Below are 18,367 nucleotides of genomic sequence, written 5' to 3'. Positions count from 1 at the left end.
ATTTCATGCAAATGTTTCTATTTGTAAAAATGAATAAATCCTTAAGTTTGACTTGCTGCTTTAATTCTGATGAAAGATGTTCAGGACAGACATCGTAATTAAGGATCAAAACGTATTTGTTCATCTGTTAACAGGAGTGTATTTATTGTTTCTCACATCACAAAGAGAAAGAGAGAGGGAGTCACATGTGCATTTTCACAGAGGAATAAAGCAAATAACATTACATTTTATTCAAAAAGACAACAAAACTACTCTTGGAAACATAATCATGACACAAAATAGTAAAATAATCATAAGGACATTTATCAAAATCTAAATTCTATTTGGTAAATCATAAATACACGCATGTATTGATAAAATAGTGCAAAATTGAAAAAAAAAATCTTGTAGATGTATGCAAGTATGTCAAACAGGCAGTTTACAGTATATTGTGATGTGATGTACTTTGGGCAGACAGTTAATAAAGGTATTTAAAATTTGGCACACTTATGTGAGAAAATAATGATCCTTGATGCATAAATACACTTCAGCTCTGAGCACATCTGGCTTTTAATGTTAAAACATTAGTTTGCTGAATCACACTTTTAAGGAACTTGTACTTAACTTAAGTATACTTCTTCTCTACTATATTTCAAAGTGAAATATTGTACATCATATTGAGTGGTTACTTTACATAAATGACAACATTTTACATGTAATATATCTTGTAAAAACACAGCTATGTTGTAGAATGACCAGCATGTGAGAGATGACCATCCACAGTGTTTCCAAGTCTGATGAAGGGCCCTACAAGTGCAGCATCTCTGGAGCTGGAGAATCAGCAGAGAGCTGGCTGACTGTCGGAGGTGAGACACAATAAAAGTTATATGCAGATTATAAATAATACTGTGTACCCTACTTACAGTATGTTGACTTATCAGTTGTTTCATCTACTACTTTTCTAATTATCAACTCCAATATTATCTATCTTATGTTTTACCTGGCCTCGGATGCTATGAATGTGACAACCAGTTTCTTCACAATTCATGTTTAATCATGAAATATATCTTGTATGTCTTATAAAACACGTTTATCAGCTGTTACTGTGATCCTGGAGAGTCCTGTCCTTCCTGTGATTGAGGGAGAAGCTGTAACTCTACACTATGAGAAAGGATTTACAGCATATCATAAAGCATTTCATTTCTAAATGAAGCAGTAAACTGTATGCTCCATTTTATTACAGTAAATGAAGCCTCAACTGTCTGTTTGTATCTGCCCCTGGCAGGTTGCCAGTTACACAGGACTACACTATAACGTTAAAAGCTATTTAAGTTAATGAGCTCATCTGGTCAAATGTCTGAAACAGTAATGTTGAAAATGGCATGATTTTTGTCAAGGGTGACCAAATTAGATATTAAAATCATGTTTAACTAAAGAGACTGTGAGGTTTTTTTAAGCCATGGCAGCTCATGTCACACAAAACTAAGGTCACATACTTTGGTTTTGGTTCTAACAGCGAGTGAATACTAGTCACTTACCCAAGGACTTCTGGGCATGTCATGTCAATCTATTTAAACCATATTATATCTGTGCATTTCGGGAGCAGAGAGAGCCAGTGGATTGCGCTCATCCTGTGTGTGTTAATAACACACAAAGACAATGTAGTTGCCAATGTGCTTTTTAGAGTCCCATGCCAGTAATTGTTCCACCAGTTACTGAGATGGAATGTGAGGCCACAACATAGGTTTAAGTTACTGGAAAAGGGAGGGGGGGGGGGGATTATAACTCCCCCAAAATAATCAAAACTGGCCAGAACAACCTCCCCCCAACAAATATCATATCATAATGATGAATGAAAAATATCAACAGTTATAAAACATGATAAAGTGGTTGGTTTTCTTGATTCAATGTAATTAGCAAGCAAAGACTAACATTTTTTCAAACCCTTTCCACCCCTGTATTGTGAGACTTGGTTGCACCCAATCTGTCCTCCCACCTTCTCAAGCAGCAGCAGTGTGAACAATACCCAGCTAGCATATAAAATGAAAAGAAGAGCAACAAAAGACCAACCAACAATTTTAAGTTGTTTAAGAGGTATGCTACTGTCACGGCCCTATAGCAACATAATGATACTGTTATATTTATTTTGCTCTGTTTCTGGACATCCATGATAAAAAATTTGCTCATTTTTCCATCTAACACATGAAATAAAAAGCAAAACCTTTAATGTTCATACCAAAAATATTAAAATACACTTAAAGCAGGCAACAGTTTGCAAATGATCCAAAAAGAAATGCAAATGTAAACAAAAATATAAACAACCAAAATAAAACAAAATAGAAGAAGAAAAATTTCAGATGATGATGATTTTTTTTCACAATTTCATACACAATAATCACAATAACTTAAAAGATTATGTTGGGAATGCAAAGTTCAACTTTACAATCTTACAGTAGAGCTGTGCATAGAAACAACAAACAAACAGCAAACAGACACAGTTAGCTGTAGACTAGCTGGTGAACATAGTGGAGCATTTAGCAGCTAAAGAGCCAGATATTTCCCTCAGGAGTTGGTAGAAAGCAAAAACAGAGCTAAAAGATAGTGAATATTGGACTTACATTCACCAGGTGGACAGAAACATGACTCCAAATAAATGATAATGTTGCTCCGTAACTGCTGGATGTGGAAATAAGCAACAAGTTCAACATATCAACTTAAATGCCGATGATACGTCAGTGTTGTGTCACTACTTGTTTCTGCTGAAAACAAGTTGCCTTCTCTTCTTATTACAAGATTATTTTTATACTTCTGATTACACTTCAAATGTTTTACTGTAAGTCTGATTACAGATTAAAGTGAAACTTTGAAAACATTGATAATCACTAAAACTTAGATTTAGTTGTCGTCTAGTGATCTTTCTGATCTTGATGAGTTGAGTTCCCTGTCTGTGCTCTGTTCCAATATCTCCTGTTGCTGTACTCTGATTTTCTCCATGTGCTTCTCTATTGCCCTCTTCCTGTCTGTCATTGTATTAAACACAATATTTGTTTTGATGACTAGTTTATCTGTGTTCTGTTGCAGTTTCTGACTTTCATACTTTCTCTGACACAGGGTATTTTTGACCTCTATTATCACTCCTCTCAGTTCTAAAAATCCAATCACTCTGTCACTTTCTGTCTCTTTCTCCACTGACTGAACCTTCTTCTCAATTTCATCATACATTTTCTCCATCGCTGCTTGTTGAAGACTGAGTTGATCTTTCTGGTTCTCCAGTTCCTTCTTCTGTTCCATCACTATATTAACCACCTGCTCCAAGTCTGTCTGTTCTTCTTTGTTCTTCTGTAACTCTTCATCAAGTTTGGCCTTTTTCTCCTTTTTCTTGTTTTCTGCCAAAAGCTTTTCAGCTTCATCTTCTTCTTGCTTCTCCTTGGTCTCTGTGTGAATGTAGAAGCAGGAAATCATTTAGGTTAAAGTTCACAGAAGAGCACAAAACTATGATGAACCTCAAAACACAATAATCATTAAAAATTAAGAGCAGCGTATTTGCATTTACTTCACTTCGGATGTATCCACTGAAAACCCCTTTACATTTCACTTTTGTTATGTGTACATATATATATATACATTACATTTCACTTTTTGTTTTATATATATATATATATATATATATATATATATATATATATATATATATATATATATATATATATATATATATATATATATATGGTGTGTGTGTGTGTGTGTGTGTGTGTGTGTGTGTGTGTGTGTGTGTAAGAGGAAACACACTGAACTGCTGTCTTACCTCTTGTTTTGTGCCATTTCAGCGCAACAAACACAAATGCAAGAGTCCAGATGAAGCAAGCAGTGAAGACAATGATGATGCGAGCAGCAAAACTTGACGGTATCCCAGGCCATTCAGCTGAAATGATAAAACACAAATCAAAATGGCAAACAGAGTATTTAAAGCTTTGTATGGTAAGAAGGAGAGCATATTAGAGATGAGATAAAAAAGACACCTGAAATGTCAATGTATGTCTCTCTGATCTGGTTGATGTTCTTCTGTTGGACTCTACAGGTGAAGTTGTTGTTGTGTCTCTTCTCTACAGTCACTCTGCTGCTGACAGTATAGAGGTCATCAGGACCTCTGACTGTCTCTGTAGGTCCAGCAGAGAGGAGGTTTCCCTCACCATCCAGCCAAAACACCTCAGGCTCTGGATACCAGCCTTTAGACTCACACTGTAAAATCACCACATTGCTGTTTATGTTTATCCCTGCTATGACAGGTGAGGAGACAGAACCTGATGATGAGAGAGAGCAGAATTCACATAAATGTAAAAAATGTAAATGTCATACACAGTCATGCACAGTGCATATAGACAATTATATCAATAAACATAGTGAGCAATGCAGATAAAAATTCTAAATTCTTTTGGTGGATAAAACTGGTGTTGGACTCTCTCTCCTGGTTGAACATGTCATTGCAGCAATACATCTCATTTTTCCTGCACTTGACTGTTCACATCATATCTCAAAAACACATTTCTGTCTCCTGTGATGATCATGATGCTGCACATGATCAGTGCTGATAGAGACTGCACTCAGGCATTAGACATAATTACACAAAGACCTGCAGCAGTATTTTGTATGTGTTATTTATCTGAGATTAATGTTTTAAATGTGTCTTTCTTCCGTTGACTTTTTTGTTATGCAAGTGTTTGTCAGGGGAACACTGAACAGAAATTTTTTAAAAAAAAAACAGATTATTATTATTTTAGGAAAGTTACAGTTAATTTGCATATTGTGTAAAACAAAAACTTTGGGTTGTCGACAGAGCACATGAGTAGAACAAAATGACTTGACATAGTGACAAGACATAGCAGACCGAGTTTAGACTTTTAGCTTTAAAAAAATATGTCCCAACAGCTCTGATGGAGCTCAGGAATCATCCTGAGTGAGGAGGGTTACTTGGTGGCTGTACCAAACAGAGATATCTCTTTATAAAAGTGCCATCTCCAGGGCCATGCCCCAAATATTCTACACATGGGGGCATGAAACGAGGTATTAAAGCTGCTCCAGTGGAGCTGCTAAAAATGTAACTGCAAAATGCAGCAGCATCATGTAAAATCATTACCTGTAAATAAATAAATAAATAAATGAACACAATGATTATGCCCACTTACCAACAACAAGCTGAACAGTAGATTCTCTGCCCTCTGAGGGAATGTAGCATCGATATATTCCATTATCAGAGACTTTCACATTGGAGAGTGTGAGTGAAAGGTCTCCGTGCTTCAGTTTCTCAATGGACATTGATGTTCTTCCTTTGTAGGATGGGTTTTGATCAGCCAGAAGGTCTTTACCTTCATACCTCACATGGACAAATCTGGGTTCCAGGTCAGGTCTGCCCCACTCCAGACTCTTGGACACAGAGTCCACGGCAGGTTCAGGATTGCATGGCAAGATAACGTCATCACCAACTGATGCTACTATCGGCTGAGATGGTCCAACCCCCTGAGACTGACCTGGAAACACAAAGATCAGTTTTTAAATCCTGCAATCAGAACTAACTCATGTTTACAGAAGTATTGCACTGTCATGCATTGTGGTAAAAGTTGACTTTGGTGTCAGTTACCTCTGTGAGTGTCTGTCAGTAGAAGCAGGATCACAGTGTGCTGGAAAACCAAAACACTGATATAACTGAGCTGAGATGTAAGAATCAGTCCATCTTTGAGGCAAAGCATCTTAGAGTTCTGAGGTGAAAAAAAAGAGAAAACATGAATAACCCTTTACTTTACAGGAATTTTAATTTTATACTAATTTCCTGTAAATTTCTTTTAAATTCCTGATAATTGTGTAAAACAGATATATAATGGTTAAATGTTAGGACATTTAGAAATACAGAAAGGGTGGTGAAATTTGGTACAAATTATAATCAGCAAAAATCCTTAAATGAAGTTCTTTAGCAGACTGAAAAAAAGACTTCAGAATTTATTATGAAAAAAGAAACTAATAAAATAATTTAATATGTTAATATGTAATTTCTACACACTACACACACTACAAACTGAAAACTGAAAGCGTTGAAGAAAGCATTACTGAAAAATGTGGATGGATATGCAAATCTGAATATTAAAGCCTATGTGATTGTTTAACATCTTATTCCAAGATGAAGACTGATTAATAGTTCATAAAGGCCATTTGAGATAAACAATGAAATATAACAACAAACCCTGTTGTATTTAATATCTTTTCTTGTACCATCGTCAGCAGAAAAAGGTATGCCCTTCATGGTTCAGTATTAGTATGAGAACTAGTTTCACTTACAGTTGAGACAATGTGAGCAGTTAGTTGTAAAGTTACATTGTTGTCATGACACACTGTAACAGATTCATTTATAATTTGTACCAGATTGCAGCACCATTTCTGTAAAATGTTCTAAAAGTTGGCCATTAAATACCTGCAAATTACACAGAAAATTTCCAGGAAATTAATATAAAATTAAAGGACCTGTAAAAAAAAGTGTTACAGAAAAATGTAGATGGATAAGCCAATCTGAATATTAAAGCCTATGTGATTGTTCAACGTTTATTCCAAAATCACACACGTGAAAATGGATTTGACCTTGAGGAAAAAAGAAAGACTGATTAATAGTTCATGAAGGCCATTTGAAATAAAAAATTAAATATAATATTGAGCCCCTTATCCACCAATTGTACTTCTAATTTTTTATATGTGATTAATTTAATATATTATTTCGATTGAAATGGGAAATTTGTTTTGCTGCAATTAGTAAAATAGACATGAATTGAGATAACATACATAAAAAGTATCAAACATGGCCAATACAAACAGGCCACACAGTAGGAAATAGTGGGAATCACACCCTTACGTAGACAGGACTCTAATAATACTAATAATGGACAAAAAAATAAAAAATTAAATTAAAATATATTTTCTGGTATATTCTTCATGTATAGCATCATGAAACATAGTCTCCCAAATATTTCTAGGTCGCAACATAGGCAACACTGAGTAAGGACCTGATTGTCATGGACTCATATGGTTGTACTAGTTTATCATTTGGGTTGAAGGTTTAAAGGACTGTCTTGCATTATTAGTTAGCTTATGGGGTTGTGTACTTGGGTTTATATTCATGTGTTTTCTTTGATGGGTTAATGCATGCTGGGTTGTATTAAGTTTATTGTGTTTTCTGGGTTTTGGTTTTCCATTTGCTCTGTTTCCCTCCTGTGTTCCTGCACCTGCATCAAGCTTGTTAACCCTGCCCTGCTCCCTGTGTTTCCTTCAGCCTATTAGCTCCCAGCCTGCCCTTGTGTCTTGCCACCTGTTCCTTGTTGTTTGATTAGTTCAGTTTGTATTTTAGTCCTGATTTTCAGTTTTGTTGGATCCTCTGTTTGGTTCAGTCTGTTCTGTTTCTTTGGTCTTGTCCTGTGTTCAGTTTTGGTTAACTCAACCAGCTTTTTGTTTTGCCTGCACAGTCTCAGAATAAAGAAGTTTTTCTTCAGTCCTGTTTTGCCTACAGTCTCTGCATTTGGATCCACCTGCTCCACTACTTATAACACTAATGTTTAAATGAACACTTTTGCTTCACAATACGCAATAGACATGTTTCTTTAAATGAAAAAGGCAGTGAAAATACAGATTGAAATAAAGATATATTTTCTCAACAAAAGGCACATACCTGTTGAATAGCTGAGTCAAGAAAATGCTTTACAAATACATGAATACATTAAAAACAAGGAGAAATAAGAAGACCAAGAAGGAAAGGCAATTACTCAGATAAATGAAGTGTTTGGACTTCTTTTTCTTCAAAGTCAGAATCTCAAACTCGAAAAAAACCCTGACCAAAAGTTCATACAGCCATTTAAAATAAACAATTAAATATATAATGTAACAATAAGGTGATTTATCCTCCATTTTTATATTTTCCTTTTACCATCATCAGCAGAAAAAGGTGTGCTCCCCATGGTTTAATAGTGTGAGAACTAGTTTCACTTAATTTCACATATGATTTTGAGTGCAATAAGCCACAGTAAAATTGAAATGTGAAATTTGTTTTGCTGCAGTTAGTACAATACACATGAATTAATAAAACTAGTTTGTGTGACAACAAGTTTCACTTACGGTTGACGTAGTAGAGCAGTCAATTGTGAAGTTACACTGTAAATAACAAACTGCTTTTGCAACACAATATGCAACTGACACATTCCTTTCGATGAAAAGGTAGTGAAAGTGCCGTTACAATTTCAATAAACAAATATATATTTAATAAAAGGCACATACCTGTTGTATCTCTGATTCAGCTCACTCCTGAGACTATGAAGTTTGCAGCCAAAGTCCTTGAGTCATAAAAACTGTACTTTGACCCGGTGCATAATGGAAAAAGAAAAGGCACGCGGGAGAGATCCTGGATAACTAGAAGGAACTCTACTGTTTAATATCACTGCCTACTCAGATCTACACACACTCTTAAATGATGTTTAAAACATGGTACAAGACACATCAAGTGTAATAAATTTGTTTTATTTTAATGAAGAAGGAATACTGACATTCATATGGTTTTATACTGTTAGGCTCAAATGTGGCTGTGTGATTTCATGCAAATGTTTCTATTTGTAAAAATGAATAAATCCTTAAGTTTGACTTGCTGCTTTAATTCTGATGAAAGATGTTCAGGACAGACATCGTAATTAAGGATCAAAACGTATTTGTTCATCTGTTAACAGGAGTGTATTTATTGTTTCTCACATCACAAAGAGAAAGAGAGAGAGAGTCACATGTGCATTTTCACAGAGGAATGAAGCAAATAACATTACAATTTATTCAAAAAGACAACAAGACAACTCTTGGAAACATATTCATGACACAAAATAGTAAAATAATCATAAGGGCATTCATCAAAATCTAAATTCTATTTGGTAAATCATAATGTCAATTGCAGTTTATTTTTAAGTGATATTACTTTTTTCTGCTCGTGTATTGAAGACAGTAAACTACCCAACCACACAATGCTTACTAATCAATAGATACTAGAGTCTAGATACTAGAATCTATCTGTGTGTACGTTTGAGTGAGAGTGAGAGAAAGCGCTGCAGTATCTGCGACTGCGGATCTGTTTGTGCACACTGTGTGAAGGTCAGTAAATGTGCAGTTCTGCCCTCCTTGCAGAGACACAGATTAGAGTTTCACAACAAGTAAAAAGAAACACTTTAAATTGAGTGACTATGCAGCCTATGTGTTTAATTATGAGTTGGGTAACAGGTCTTATATTTACAGGTCCAGGCGGGTCCGGATTCAACATGGAGATGATTGAGATAATAATAATTGAGATAATATCTTTTCATGATTTACAGTTAAAAACTCTTTTAGTTCATTTAGCTCTTTTCTCTTTGAGGCCCCCCTCCCGATGAGCCCACTCTCTTCTGATTGGCCAGCCAAAATTATTAGTCAAGTCATCCTGGGGGGTGATGAATGTCAAATTTCATGGCAATCGATCCAATAGTTGTTGAAATATTTTAGCAGAGACCAAAGTGGTGGACCGGACAACAGACTTTACCATCTCTAAATTAATGTCACCAGTGTGGCAAAAAATGATTATGACTGTTTTCTTATCTGCCACTGCTATGGTTACAGTTTCATTAGGTTTAGGCAATTGAAGTGAGACTGAAAGTTTATTCTTGATCTTGGAAAGTACAGTTGACATAGTCAATCTCACCACTAGGGTGACTCGGTAGGTGTAGATAGATATAGATGTTTCTGCTCTCTACAAGGTCAAAGAATGAAATTGCAGTCTCAACTTTTAAGCCAGCATGGACAAGCAGTCCTTCAAAGGAAAACTGAAAATCTACTATTCCAACTATTCAGCCCTCTGCAGTCACAACCATCAGATTATGATAAACATGAAAAACACATGCTATTGCTTGAGGATTAATCTAGTTCCTCTTTCTCTGTATTTCCTGCAGTTGTTCACTGAGTTACTCTATGAGGATCTCTAACTCCCTTTTTCTCTCTTTCAGTCTGCTAAGATTATCCACTGCATCTTTACTCTGCAGCACTTTCTCTGTGTCCAGCTGCAGTTTCTCCAGTTCTTCCTTTCTCTTCTCTAGTTCCCGTTGAGCATTTAAGAGAATTTGTTTTTCTCTTAAGTATCTTTCTGTTTTGTCAGTTGCCTTTTCTCTGTCACTCTCTGAAATGAATGTCTCCACCGACTGAAGCTTCTCCTTGTTTTCCCCCCTCTTTCTCTCCACATCTTCCAGCTGCAGTCTGCATTGATCCCTCTGGTTCTCCAGTGTCTTCTTCAGGTATTTTAAGTTGATAATTCTGTAAACAACACTGTCCAGTTTGTCCCTTGTCTGAAATTTTTCTTGGAGTTCGGCCTGAAACGCTGAATAATAAATAATAAATAATAAATAATAACAATAATAATCACAGTTTCTTGGTATGTTGACATTTAGAAAAGAGAAAAATATATATTTTCACTCACTGTTTTTTGATTTCTTGCATTTCCGCACAATAAAGGCAACTCCAGCACACACAAAGCCACTGGCTAGGCCACCAACCAAGCCAACAATGATACAGTAAGGGCAACAAGATGGAGAGGTGAACAGGTCAGCAGCTGGAATGATAAAACATGGAAAAAGGTGCATTCAAAAACAATGTATGCAGAACATTTGAATAACTTTAAATAACACTTTTCAAAATAAAACACAATTGGTCAAAAGAAGTTACATAATGATTACTAAATGTGTCAATAAATCATTCTATTACTCAATTTACAATTTGGTTTTCTATTTACTGACTCTCTGTACAAAAATAAATCTCACAATTCATCTTTGTCTCGTGTATAAACTTATTTTAATTTTAAATCAAACAAGTGCAGCCAGAGTGCTGGCTGTAATTCCAAAACATATCTGATGTTCAGTGACTGGTATTATTGTTATTATTGACATTATGATATTTAACAATAACAAGAGTTTACACTGTCCTATGAATACTGAATATTTAGCAATACTGAAAAGAACAGATTCCACAAAATTCAAAATGAATAGTGGTTTATCATAATACAAGTAGAGTAAAGAAGAAGACAAACATAAAGCATGTACCATGCTGTGGTTGCTCCTCTGCATGGCCATTGGACTTTAAGGGTTCCGTCACTGATCCTGAGAAAAAACACAAAGGCATATTCAAAATAAAACATTTTTAATAGAATGTACCAGACAAAACAACCCTGATTTCAATTTAAGTTATTAAGGGGGCATTGGATATATTCATATTTTATGATGATTTTATTATTAACATTTTATATATAGAATGTTGAACAAGGAACATCAATAGATATGTCAGTCTAATTACAGCATGATAAGAATGTTGAACCCATTGTCTGATGCTACAAATAAAAGCAGTGCTCTAGCAAGAAAACATAAATAAAATGGCTTGTAAAAGATTAGTCTTTATATGTTGCATGATTAAATAATGAGAAACTCTAGAAATAGTTTTAGATTTAATAGTCTTCGAATCACATTATACTGTAAATGATGTTTGAATTATTTAACTTCATTAGCCCACTGATTAAAACTAAATTACCTATAGCTACTGATGTGTGTGTATTGTGTTGCTACCTGTACACAAGACTAGCAGTAATATACAAAGCAACAAGAACAGCAAGATATAGCTCGGTCTGTTCATCCTCATCCTGGAGTTCTGAAAACAGACACATTTATTGTAGTAGAAGACAAAACAATCCGTGAAGTATTATTCATGCAACAATAATACAAAATCTTTCATCATAATAATAATAATCACATATACTATATAGCATGATTCAGACTCTTCACTTGAGTAAAAGCAGCAAATACCACAGTGTAGAAACTCTCTATTACAAGTAAAAATTCTACATTTAAAATGATTCAATTGAAGTAAAAGTGGGTAAGTATTTTATTCAAAATGTACTTTGAGTATTGAAAATAACAGTTCTCATTATTGAGGATGAAATGCCTGTATCATGGTTATATCCTTATTGGATTATTATTACTGATGCATTAACATGCAGCATTGTAATGTTGTACCAGGTAAAGGTTGAGATCATTTTAACTCCTTCACAGTGTAAAGGAGTTCAAACGGAGTTTATATATATATATATATATATATATATATATATATATATATATATATATATATATATACGGCGCTGAATATTTCAAACTAATTAAAAAATTAACGTGTTTTTTGACAGCACTTACTTTGTTTTGAAATGTAGTAAAGTTACACTGTAAATAACAAACTGCTTTTGCAACACAATATGCAATTGACACATTCCTTTCGATGAAAAGGTAGTGAAAGTGCCGTTACAATTTCAATAAATGAATATATATTTAATAAAAGGCACATACCTGTTGTATCTCTGATTCAGCTCACTCCTGAGACTACGAAGTTTGCAGCCAAAGTCCTTGAGTCATAAAAACTGTACTTTGACCCGGTACATAATGGAAAAAAAAAGGCACGCGGGAGAGATCCTGGATAACTAGAAGGAACTCTACTGTTTAATATCACTGCCTACTCAGATCTACACACACTCTTAAATGATGTTTAAAACATGGTACAAAACACATCAAGTGTAATAAATTTGTTTTACTTTAATGAAGAAGGAATACTTACATTCATATGGTTTTATACTGTTAGGCTCAAATGTGGCTGTGTGATTTCATGCAAATGTTTCTATTTGTAAAAATGAATAAATCCTTAAGTTTGACTTGCTGCTTTAATTCTGATGAAAGATGTTCAGGACGGACATTGTAATTAAGGATCAAAACGTATTTGTTCATCTGTTAACAGGAGTGTATTTATTGTTTCTCACATCACAAAGAGAAAGAGAGAGAGAGTCACATGTGCATTTTCACAGAGGAATGAAGCAAATAACATTACAATTTATTCAAAAAGACAACAAGACAACTCTTGGAAACATATTCATGACACAAAATAGTAAAATAATCATAAGGGCATTCATCAAAATCTAAATTCTATTTGGTAAATCATAATGTCAGTTGCAGTTTATTTTTAAGTGATATTACTTTTTTCTGCTCGTGTATTGAAGACAGTAAACTACCCAACCAGACAATGCTTACTAATCAATAGATACTAGAATCTATCTGTGTGTATGTTTGAGTGAGAGTGAGAGAAAGCGCTGCAGTATCTGCGACTGCGGATCTGTTTGTGCACACTGTGTGAAGGTCAGTGAATGTGCAGTTCTGCCCTCCTTGCAGAGACACAGATTAGAGTTTCACAACAAGTAAAAAGAAACACTTTAAATTGAGTGACTATGCAGCCTATGTGTTTAATTATGAGTTGGGTCACAGGTCTTATATTTACAGGTCCAGGCGGGTCCGGATTCAACATGGAGATGATTGAGATAATAATAATTGAGATAATATCTTTTCATGATTTACAGTTGAAAACTCTTTTAGCTCATTTAGCTCTTTTCTCTTTGAGGCCCCCCTCCCAATGAGCCCACTCTCTTCTGATTGGCCAGCCAAAATTATTAGTCAAGTCATCCTGGGGGGCGATGAATGTCAAATTTCATGACAATCGATCCAATAGTTGTTGAAATATTTTAGCAGAGACCAAAGTGGTGGACCGGACAACAGACTTTACCATCTCTAAATTAATGTCACCAGTGTGGCAAAAAATGATTATGACTGTTTTCTTATCTGCCACTGCTATGGTTACAGTTTCATTAGGTTTAGGCAATTGAAGTGAGACTGAAAGTTTATTCTTGATCTTGGAAAGTACAGTTGACATAGTCAATCTCACCACTAGGGCGACTCGGTAGGTGTAGATAGATATAGATGTTTCTGCTCTCTACAAGGTCAAAGAATGAAATTGCAGTCTCAACTTTTAAGCCAGCATGGACAAGCAGTCCTTCAAAGGAAAACTGAAAATCTACTATTCCAACTATTCACCCCTCTGCAGTCACAACCATAAGATTATGATAAACATGAAAAACACATGCTATTGCTTGAGGATTAATCTAGTTCCTCTTTCTCTGTATTTCCTGCAGTTGTTCACTGAGTTACTCTATGAGGTTCTCTAACTCCCTTTTTCTCTCTTTCAGTCTGTTAAGATTATCCACTGCATCTTTACTCTGCAGCACTTTCTCTGTGTCCAGCTGCAGTTTCTCCAGTTCTTCCTTTCTCTTCTCTAGTTCCCGTTGAGAATTTAAGAGAATTTGTTTTTCTCTTAAGTATCTTTCTGTTTTGTCAGTTGCCTTTTCTCTGTCACTCTCTGAAATGAATGTCTCCACCGACTGAAGCTTCTCCTTGTTTTCCCCCCTCTTTCTCTCCACATCTTCCAGCTGCAGTCTGCATTGATCCCTCTGGTTCTCCAGTGTCTTCTTCAGGTATTTTAAGTTGATAATTCTGTAAACAACACTGTCCAGTTTGTCCCTTGTCTTCTGATCTTTTTCTTGGAGTTCGGCCTGAGACGCTGAATAATAAATAATAAATAATAAATTATAACAATAATAATCACAGTTTCTTGGCATGTTGACATTTAGAAAAGAGAAAAATATATTTTTTTACTCACTGTTTTTTGATTTCTTGCATTTCCGCACAATAAAGGCAACTCCAGTACACACAAAGCCACTGGCTAGGCCACCAACCAAGCCAACAATGATACAGTAAGGGCAACAAGATGGAGAGGTGAACAGGTCAGCAGCTGGAATGATAAAACATGGAAAAAGGTGCATTCAAAAACAATGTATGCAGAACATTTGAATAACTTTAAATAACACTTTTCAAAATAAAACACAATTGGTCAAAAGAAGTTACATAATGATTACTAAATGTGTCAATAAATCATTCTATTACTCAATTTACAATTTGGTTTTCTATTTACTGACTCTCTGTACAAAAATAAATCTCACAATTCATCTTTGTCTCGTGTATAAACTTATTTTAATTTTAAATCAAACAAGTGCAGCCAGAGTGCTGGCTGTAATTCCAAAACATATCTGATGTTCAGTGACTGGTATTATTGTTATTATTGACATTATGATATTTAACAATAACAAGAGTTTACACTGTCCTATGAATACTGAATATTTAGCAATACTGAAAAGAACAGATTCCACAAAATTCAAAATGAATAGTGGTTTATCATAATACAAGTAGAGTAAAGAAGAAGACAAACATAAAGCATGTACCATGCTGTGGTTGCTCCTCTGCATGGCCATTGGACTTTAAGGGTTCCGTCACTGATCCTGAGAAAAAACACAAAGGCATATTCAAAATAAAACATTTTTAATAGAATGTACCAGACAAAACAACCCTGATTTCAATTTAAGTTATTAAGGGGGCATTGGATATATTCATATTTTATGATGATTTTATTATTAACATTTTATATATAGAATGTTGAACAAGGAACATCAATAGATATGTCAGTCTAATTACAGCATGATAAGAATGTTGAACCCATTGTCTGATGCTACAAATAAAAGCAGTGCTCTAGCAAGAAAACATAAATAAAATGGCTTGTAAAAGATTAGTCTTTATATGTTGCATGATTAAATAATGAGAAACTCTAGAAATAGTTTTAGATTTAATAGTCTTCGAATCACATTATACTGTAAATGATGTTTGAATTATTTAACTTCATTAGCCCACTGATTAAAACTAAATTACCTATAGCTACTGATGTGTGTGTATTGTGTTGCTACCTGTACACAAGACTAGCAGTAATATACAAAGCAACAAGAACAGCAAGATATAGCTCGGTCTGTTCATCCTCATCCTGGAGTTCTGAAAACAGACACACTTTTATTGTAGTAGAAGACAAAACAATCCGTGAAGTATTATTCATGCAACAATAATACAAAATCTTTCATCATAATAATAATAATCACATATACTATATAGCATGATTCAGACTCTTCACTTGAGTAAAAGCAGCAAATACCACAGTGTAGAAACTCTCTATTACAAGTAAAAATTCTACATTTAAAATGATTCAATTGAAGTAAAAGTGGGTAAGTATTATATTCAAAATGTACTTTGAGTATTGAAAATAACAGTTCTCATTATTGAGGATGAAATGCCTGTATCATGGTTATATCCTTATTGGATTATTATTACTGATGCATTAACATGCAGCATTGTAATGTTGTACCGGGTAAAGGTTGAGATCATTTTAACTCCTTCACAGTGTAAAGGAGTTCAAACGGAGTTAATATATATATATATATATATATATATATATATATATGTACGGCGCTGAATATTTCAAACTAATTAAAAAATTAACGTGTTTTTTGACAGCACTTACTTTGTTTTGAAATGTAGTAAAGTTACACTGTAAATAACAAACTGCTTTTGCAACACAATATGCAACTGACACATTCCTTTCGATGAAAAGGTAGTGAAAGTGCCGTTACAATTTCAATAAACGAATATATATTTAATAAAAGGCACATACCTGTTGTATCTCTGATTCAGCTCACTCCTGAGACTACGAAGTTTGCAGCCAAAGTCCTTGAATCATAAAAACTGTACTTTGACCCGGTGCATAATAGAAAAAAAAAGGCACGCGGGAGAGATCCTGGATAACTAGAAGGAACTCTACTGTTTAATATCACTGCCTACTCAGATCTACACACACTCTTAAATGATGTTTAAAACATGGTACAAGACACATCAAGTGTAATAAATTTGTTTTATTTTAATGAAGAAGGAATACTTACATTCATATGGTTTTATACTGTTAGGCTCAAATGTGGCTGTGTGATTTCATGCAAATGTTTCTATTTGTAAAAATGAATAAATCCTTAAGTTTGACTTGCTGCTTTAATTCTGATGAAAGATGTTCAGGACGGACATCGTAATTAAGGATCAAAACGTATTTGTTCATCTGTTAACAGGAGTGTATTTATTGTTTCTCACATCACAAAGAGAAAGAGAGAGAGAGTCACGTGCATTTTCAAAGAGGAATAAAGCAAATAACATTACATTTTATTCAAAAAGACAACAAGACAACTCTTGGAAACATATTCATGACACAAAATAGTAAAATAATCATAAAGGCATTCATCAAAATCTAAATTCTATCTGGTAAATCATAATGTCAGTTGCAGTTTATTTTTAAGTGATATTACTTTTTTCTGCTCGTGTATTAAGACAGTAAACTACCCAACCACACAATGCTTACTAATCAATAGATACTAGAGTCTAGATACTAGAATCTATCTGTGTGTATGTTTGAGTGAGAGTGAGAGAAAGCGCTGCAGTATCTGCGACTGCGGATCTGTTTGTGCACACTGTGTGAAGGTCAGTGAATGTGCAGTTCTGCCCTCCTTGCAGAGACACAGATTAGAGTTTCACAAGTAAAAAGAAACACTTTAAATTGAGTGACTATGCAGCCTATGTGTTTAATTATGGGTTGGGTCAAAGGTCTTATATTTACAGGTCCAGGCGGGTCTGGATTCAACATGGAGATGATTGAGATAATAATAATTGAGATAATATCTTTTCATGATTTACAGTTGAAAACTCTTTTAGTTCATTTAGCTCTTTTCTCTTTGAGGCCCCACTCCCGATGAGCCCACTCTCTTCTGATTGGCCAGCCAAAATTATTAGTCAAGTCATCCTGGGGGGCGATGAATGTCAAATTTCATGGCAATCGATCCAATAGTTGTTGAGATATTTTAGCAGAGACCAAAGTGGTGGACCGGACAATAGACTTTACCATCTCTAAATTAATGCCACCAGTGTGGCAAAAAATGATTATGACTGTTTTCTTATCTGCCACTGCTATGGTTACAGTTTCATTAGGTTTAGGCAATTGAAGTGAGACTGAAAGTTTATTCTTGATCTTGGAAAGTACAGTTGACATAGTCAATCTCACCACTAGGGCGACTCGGTAGGTGTAGATAGATATAGATGTTTCTGCTCTTTACAAGGTCAAAGAATGAAATTGCAGTCTCAACTTTTAAGCCAGCATGGACAAGCAGTCCTTCAAAGGAAAACTGAAAATCTACTATTCCAACTATTCACCCCTCTGCAGTCACAACCATCAGATTATGATAAACATGAAAAACACATGCTATTGCTTGAGGATTAATCTAGTTCCTCTTTCTCTGTATTTCCTGCAGTTGTTCACTGAGTTACTCTATGCGGATCTCTAACTCCCTTTTTCTCTCTTTCAGTCTGCTAAGATTATCCACTGCATCTTTACTCTGCAGCACTTTCTCTGTGTCCAGCTGCAGTTTCTCCAGTTCTTCCTTTCTCTTCTCTAGTTCCCGTTGAGCATTTAAGAGAATTTGTTTTTCTCTTAAGTATCTTTCTGTTTTGTCAGTTGCCTTTTCTCTGTCACTCTCTGA

The 18,367-nt window shown here is 34.8% G+C and overlaps 3 protein-coding genes across 3 annotated transcripts; all 3 read right to left on the bottom strand.

Annotated features, from left to right (window-relative positions):
* Positions 1-2,874: 2,874 nt before the first annotated feature.
* LOC137175194 (butyrophilin subfamily 3 member A2-like) lies at positions 2,875-8,385 on the bottom strand. Its single transcript, XM_067580900.1, has 6 exons — positions 8,284-8,385; positions 5,615-5,732; positions 5,163-5,504; positions 3,999-4,280; positions 3,785-3,901; positions 2,875-3,413 (listed from the first exon to the last, which is right to left on the bottom strand). The coding sequence occupies exons 2-6, from the start codon at positions 5,721-5,723 to the stop codon at positions 2,875-2,877; spliced, it is 1,389 nt and encodes a 462-aa protein (XP_067437001.1). The 5' UTR covers positions 5,724-5,732; positions 8,284-8,385.
* A 122-nt stretch (positions 8,386-8,507) lies between these two features.
* LOC137174484 (mRNA export factor GLE1-like) lies at positions 8,508-12,443 on the bottom strand. The gene is made up of 5 exons (XM_067579813.1): positions 12,390-12,443; positions 11,619-11,700; positions 11,103-11,159; positions 10,484-10,615; positions 8,508-10,384 (listed from the first exon to the last, which is right to left on the bottom strand). The coding sequence occupies exons 2-5, from the start codon at positions 11,689-11,691 to the stop codon at positions 9,975-9,977; spliced, it is 672 nt and encodes a 223-aa protein (XP_067435914.1). The 5' UTR covers positions 11,692-11,700; positions 12,390-12,443; the 3' UTR covers positions 8,508-9,974.
* Positions 12,444-12,612: 169 nt separating this feature from the next.
* LOC137174350 (golgin subfamily A member 6-like protein 4) lies at positions 12,613-16,520 on the bottom strand. The gene is made up of 5 exons (XM_067579579.1): positions 16,468-16,520; positions 15,713-15,794; positions 15,197-15,253; positions 14,578-14,709; positions 12,613-14,478 (listed from the first exon to the last, which is right to left on the bottom strand). The coding sequence occupies exons 2-5, from the start codon at positions 15,783-15,785 to the stop codon at positions 14,066-14,068; spliced, it is 675 nt and encodes a 224-aa protein (XP_067435680.1). The 5' UTR covers positions 15,786-15,794; positions 16,468-16,520; the 3' UTR covers positions 12,613-14,065.
* Positions 16,521-18,367: the final 1,847 nt, after the last annotated feature.

The sequence above is a fragment of the Thunnus thynnus genome, chromosome 22, assembly GCF_963924715.1.
Source record: "Thunnus thynnus chromosome 22, fThuThy2.1, whole genome shotgun sequence".
In the NCBI taxonomy this organism is placed as follows: domain Eukaryota; kingdom Metazoa; phylum Chordata; class Actinopteri; order Scombriformes; family Scombridae; genus Thunnus; species Thunnus thynnus.
This window is presented reverse-complemented; position numbering and strand designations above follow the sequence as displayed.

Bases quoted from the DNA above. Each gene is read 5' to 3' on its own strand.
- LOC137174350 (XM_067579579.1), bottom strand. From the start codon at position 15,785: ATGAGGATGAACAGACCGAGCTATATCTTGCTGTTCTTGTTGCTTTGT. The intron at 14,710-15,196 runs GTACATGCTTTA...TTATCATTCCAG, and splicing joins AGAGGAGCAACCACAGCATG to CTGCTGACCTGTTCACCTCT. The intron at 14,479-14,577 runs GTGAGTAAAAAA...TTTATTATTCAG, and splicing joins ATGCAAGAAATCAAAAAACA to CGTCTCAGGCCGAACTCCAA.
- LOC137174484 (XM_067579813.1), bottom strand. From the start codon at position 11,691: ATGAGGATGAACAGACCGAGCTATATCTTGCTGTTCTTGTTGCTTTGT. The intron at 11,160-11,618 runs GTAGCAACACAA...GTTTTTTCTCAG, and splicing joins ACTGCTAGTCTTGTGTACAG to GATCAGTGACGGAACCCTTA. The intron at 10,385-10,483 runs GTGAGTGAAAAT...TTTATTATTCAG, and splicing joins ATGCAAGAAATCAAAAAACA to CGTTTCAGGCCGAACTCCAA.
- LOC137175194 (XM_067580900.1), bottom strand. From the start codon at position 5,723: ATGCTTTGCCTCAAAGATGGACTGATTCTTACATCTCAGCTCAGTTAT. The intron at 4,281-5,162 runs GTAAGTGGGCAT...TCTCATCATCAG, and splicing joins TACTGTTCAGCTTGTTGTTG to GTTCTGTCTCCTCACCTGTC. The intron at 3,414-3,784 runs GTAAGACAGCAG...ACATTCACACAG, and splicing joins GAAATGGCACAAAACAAGAG to AGACCAAGGAGAAGCAAGAA.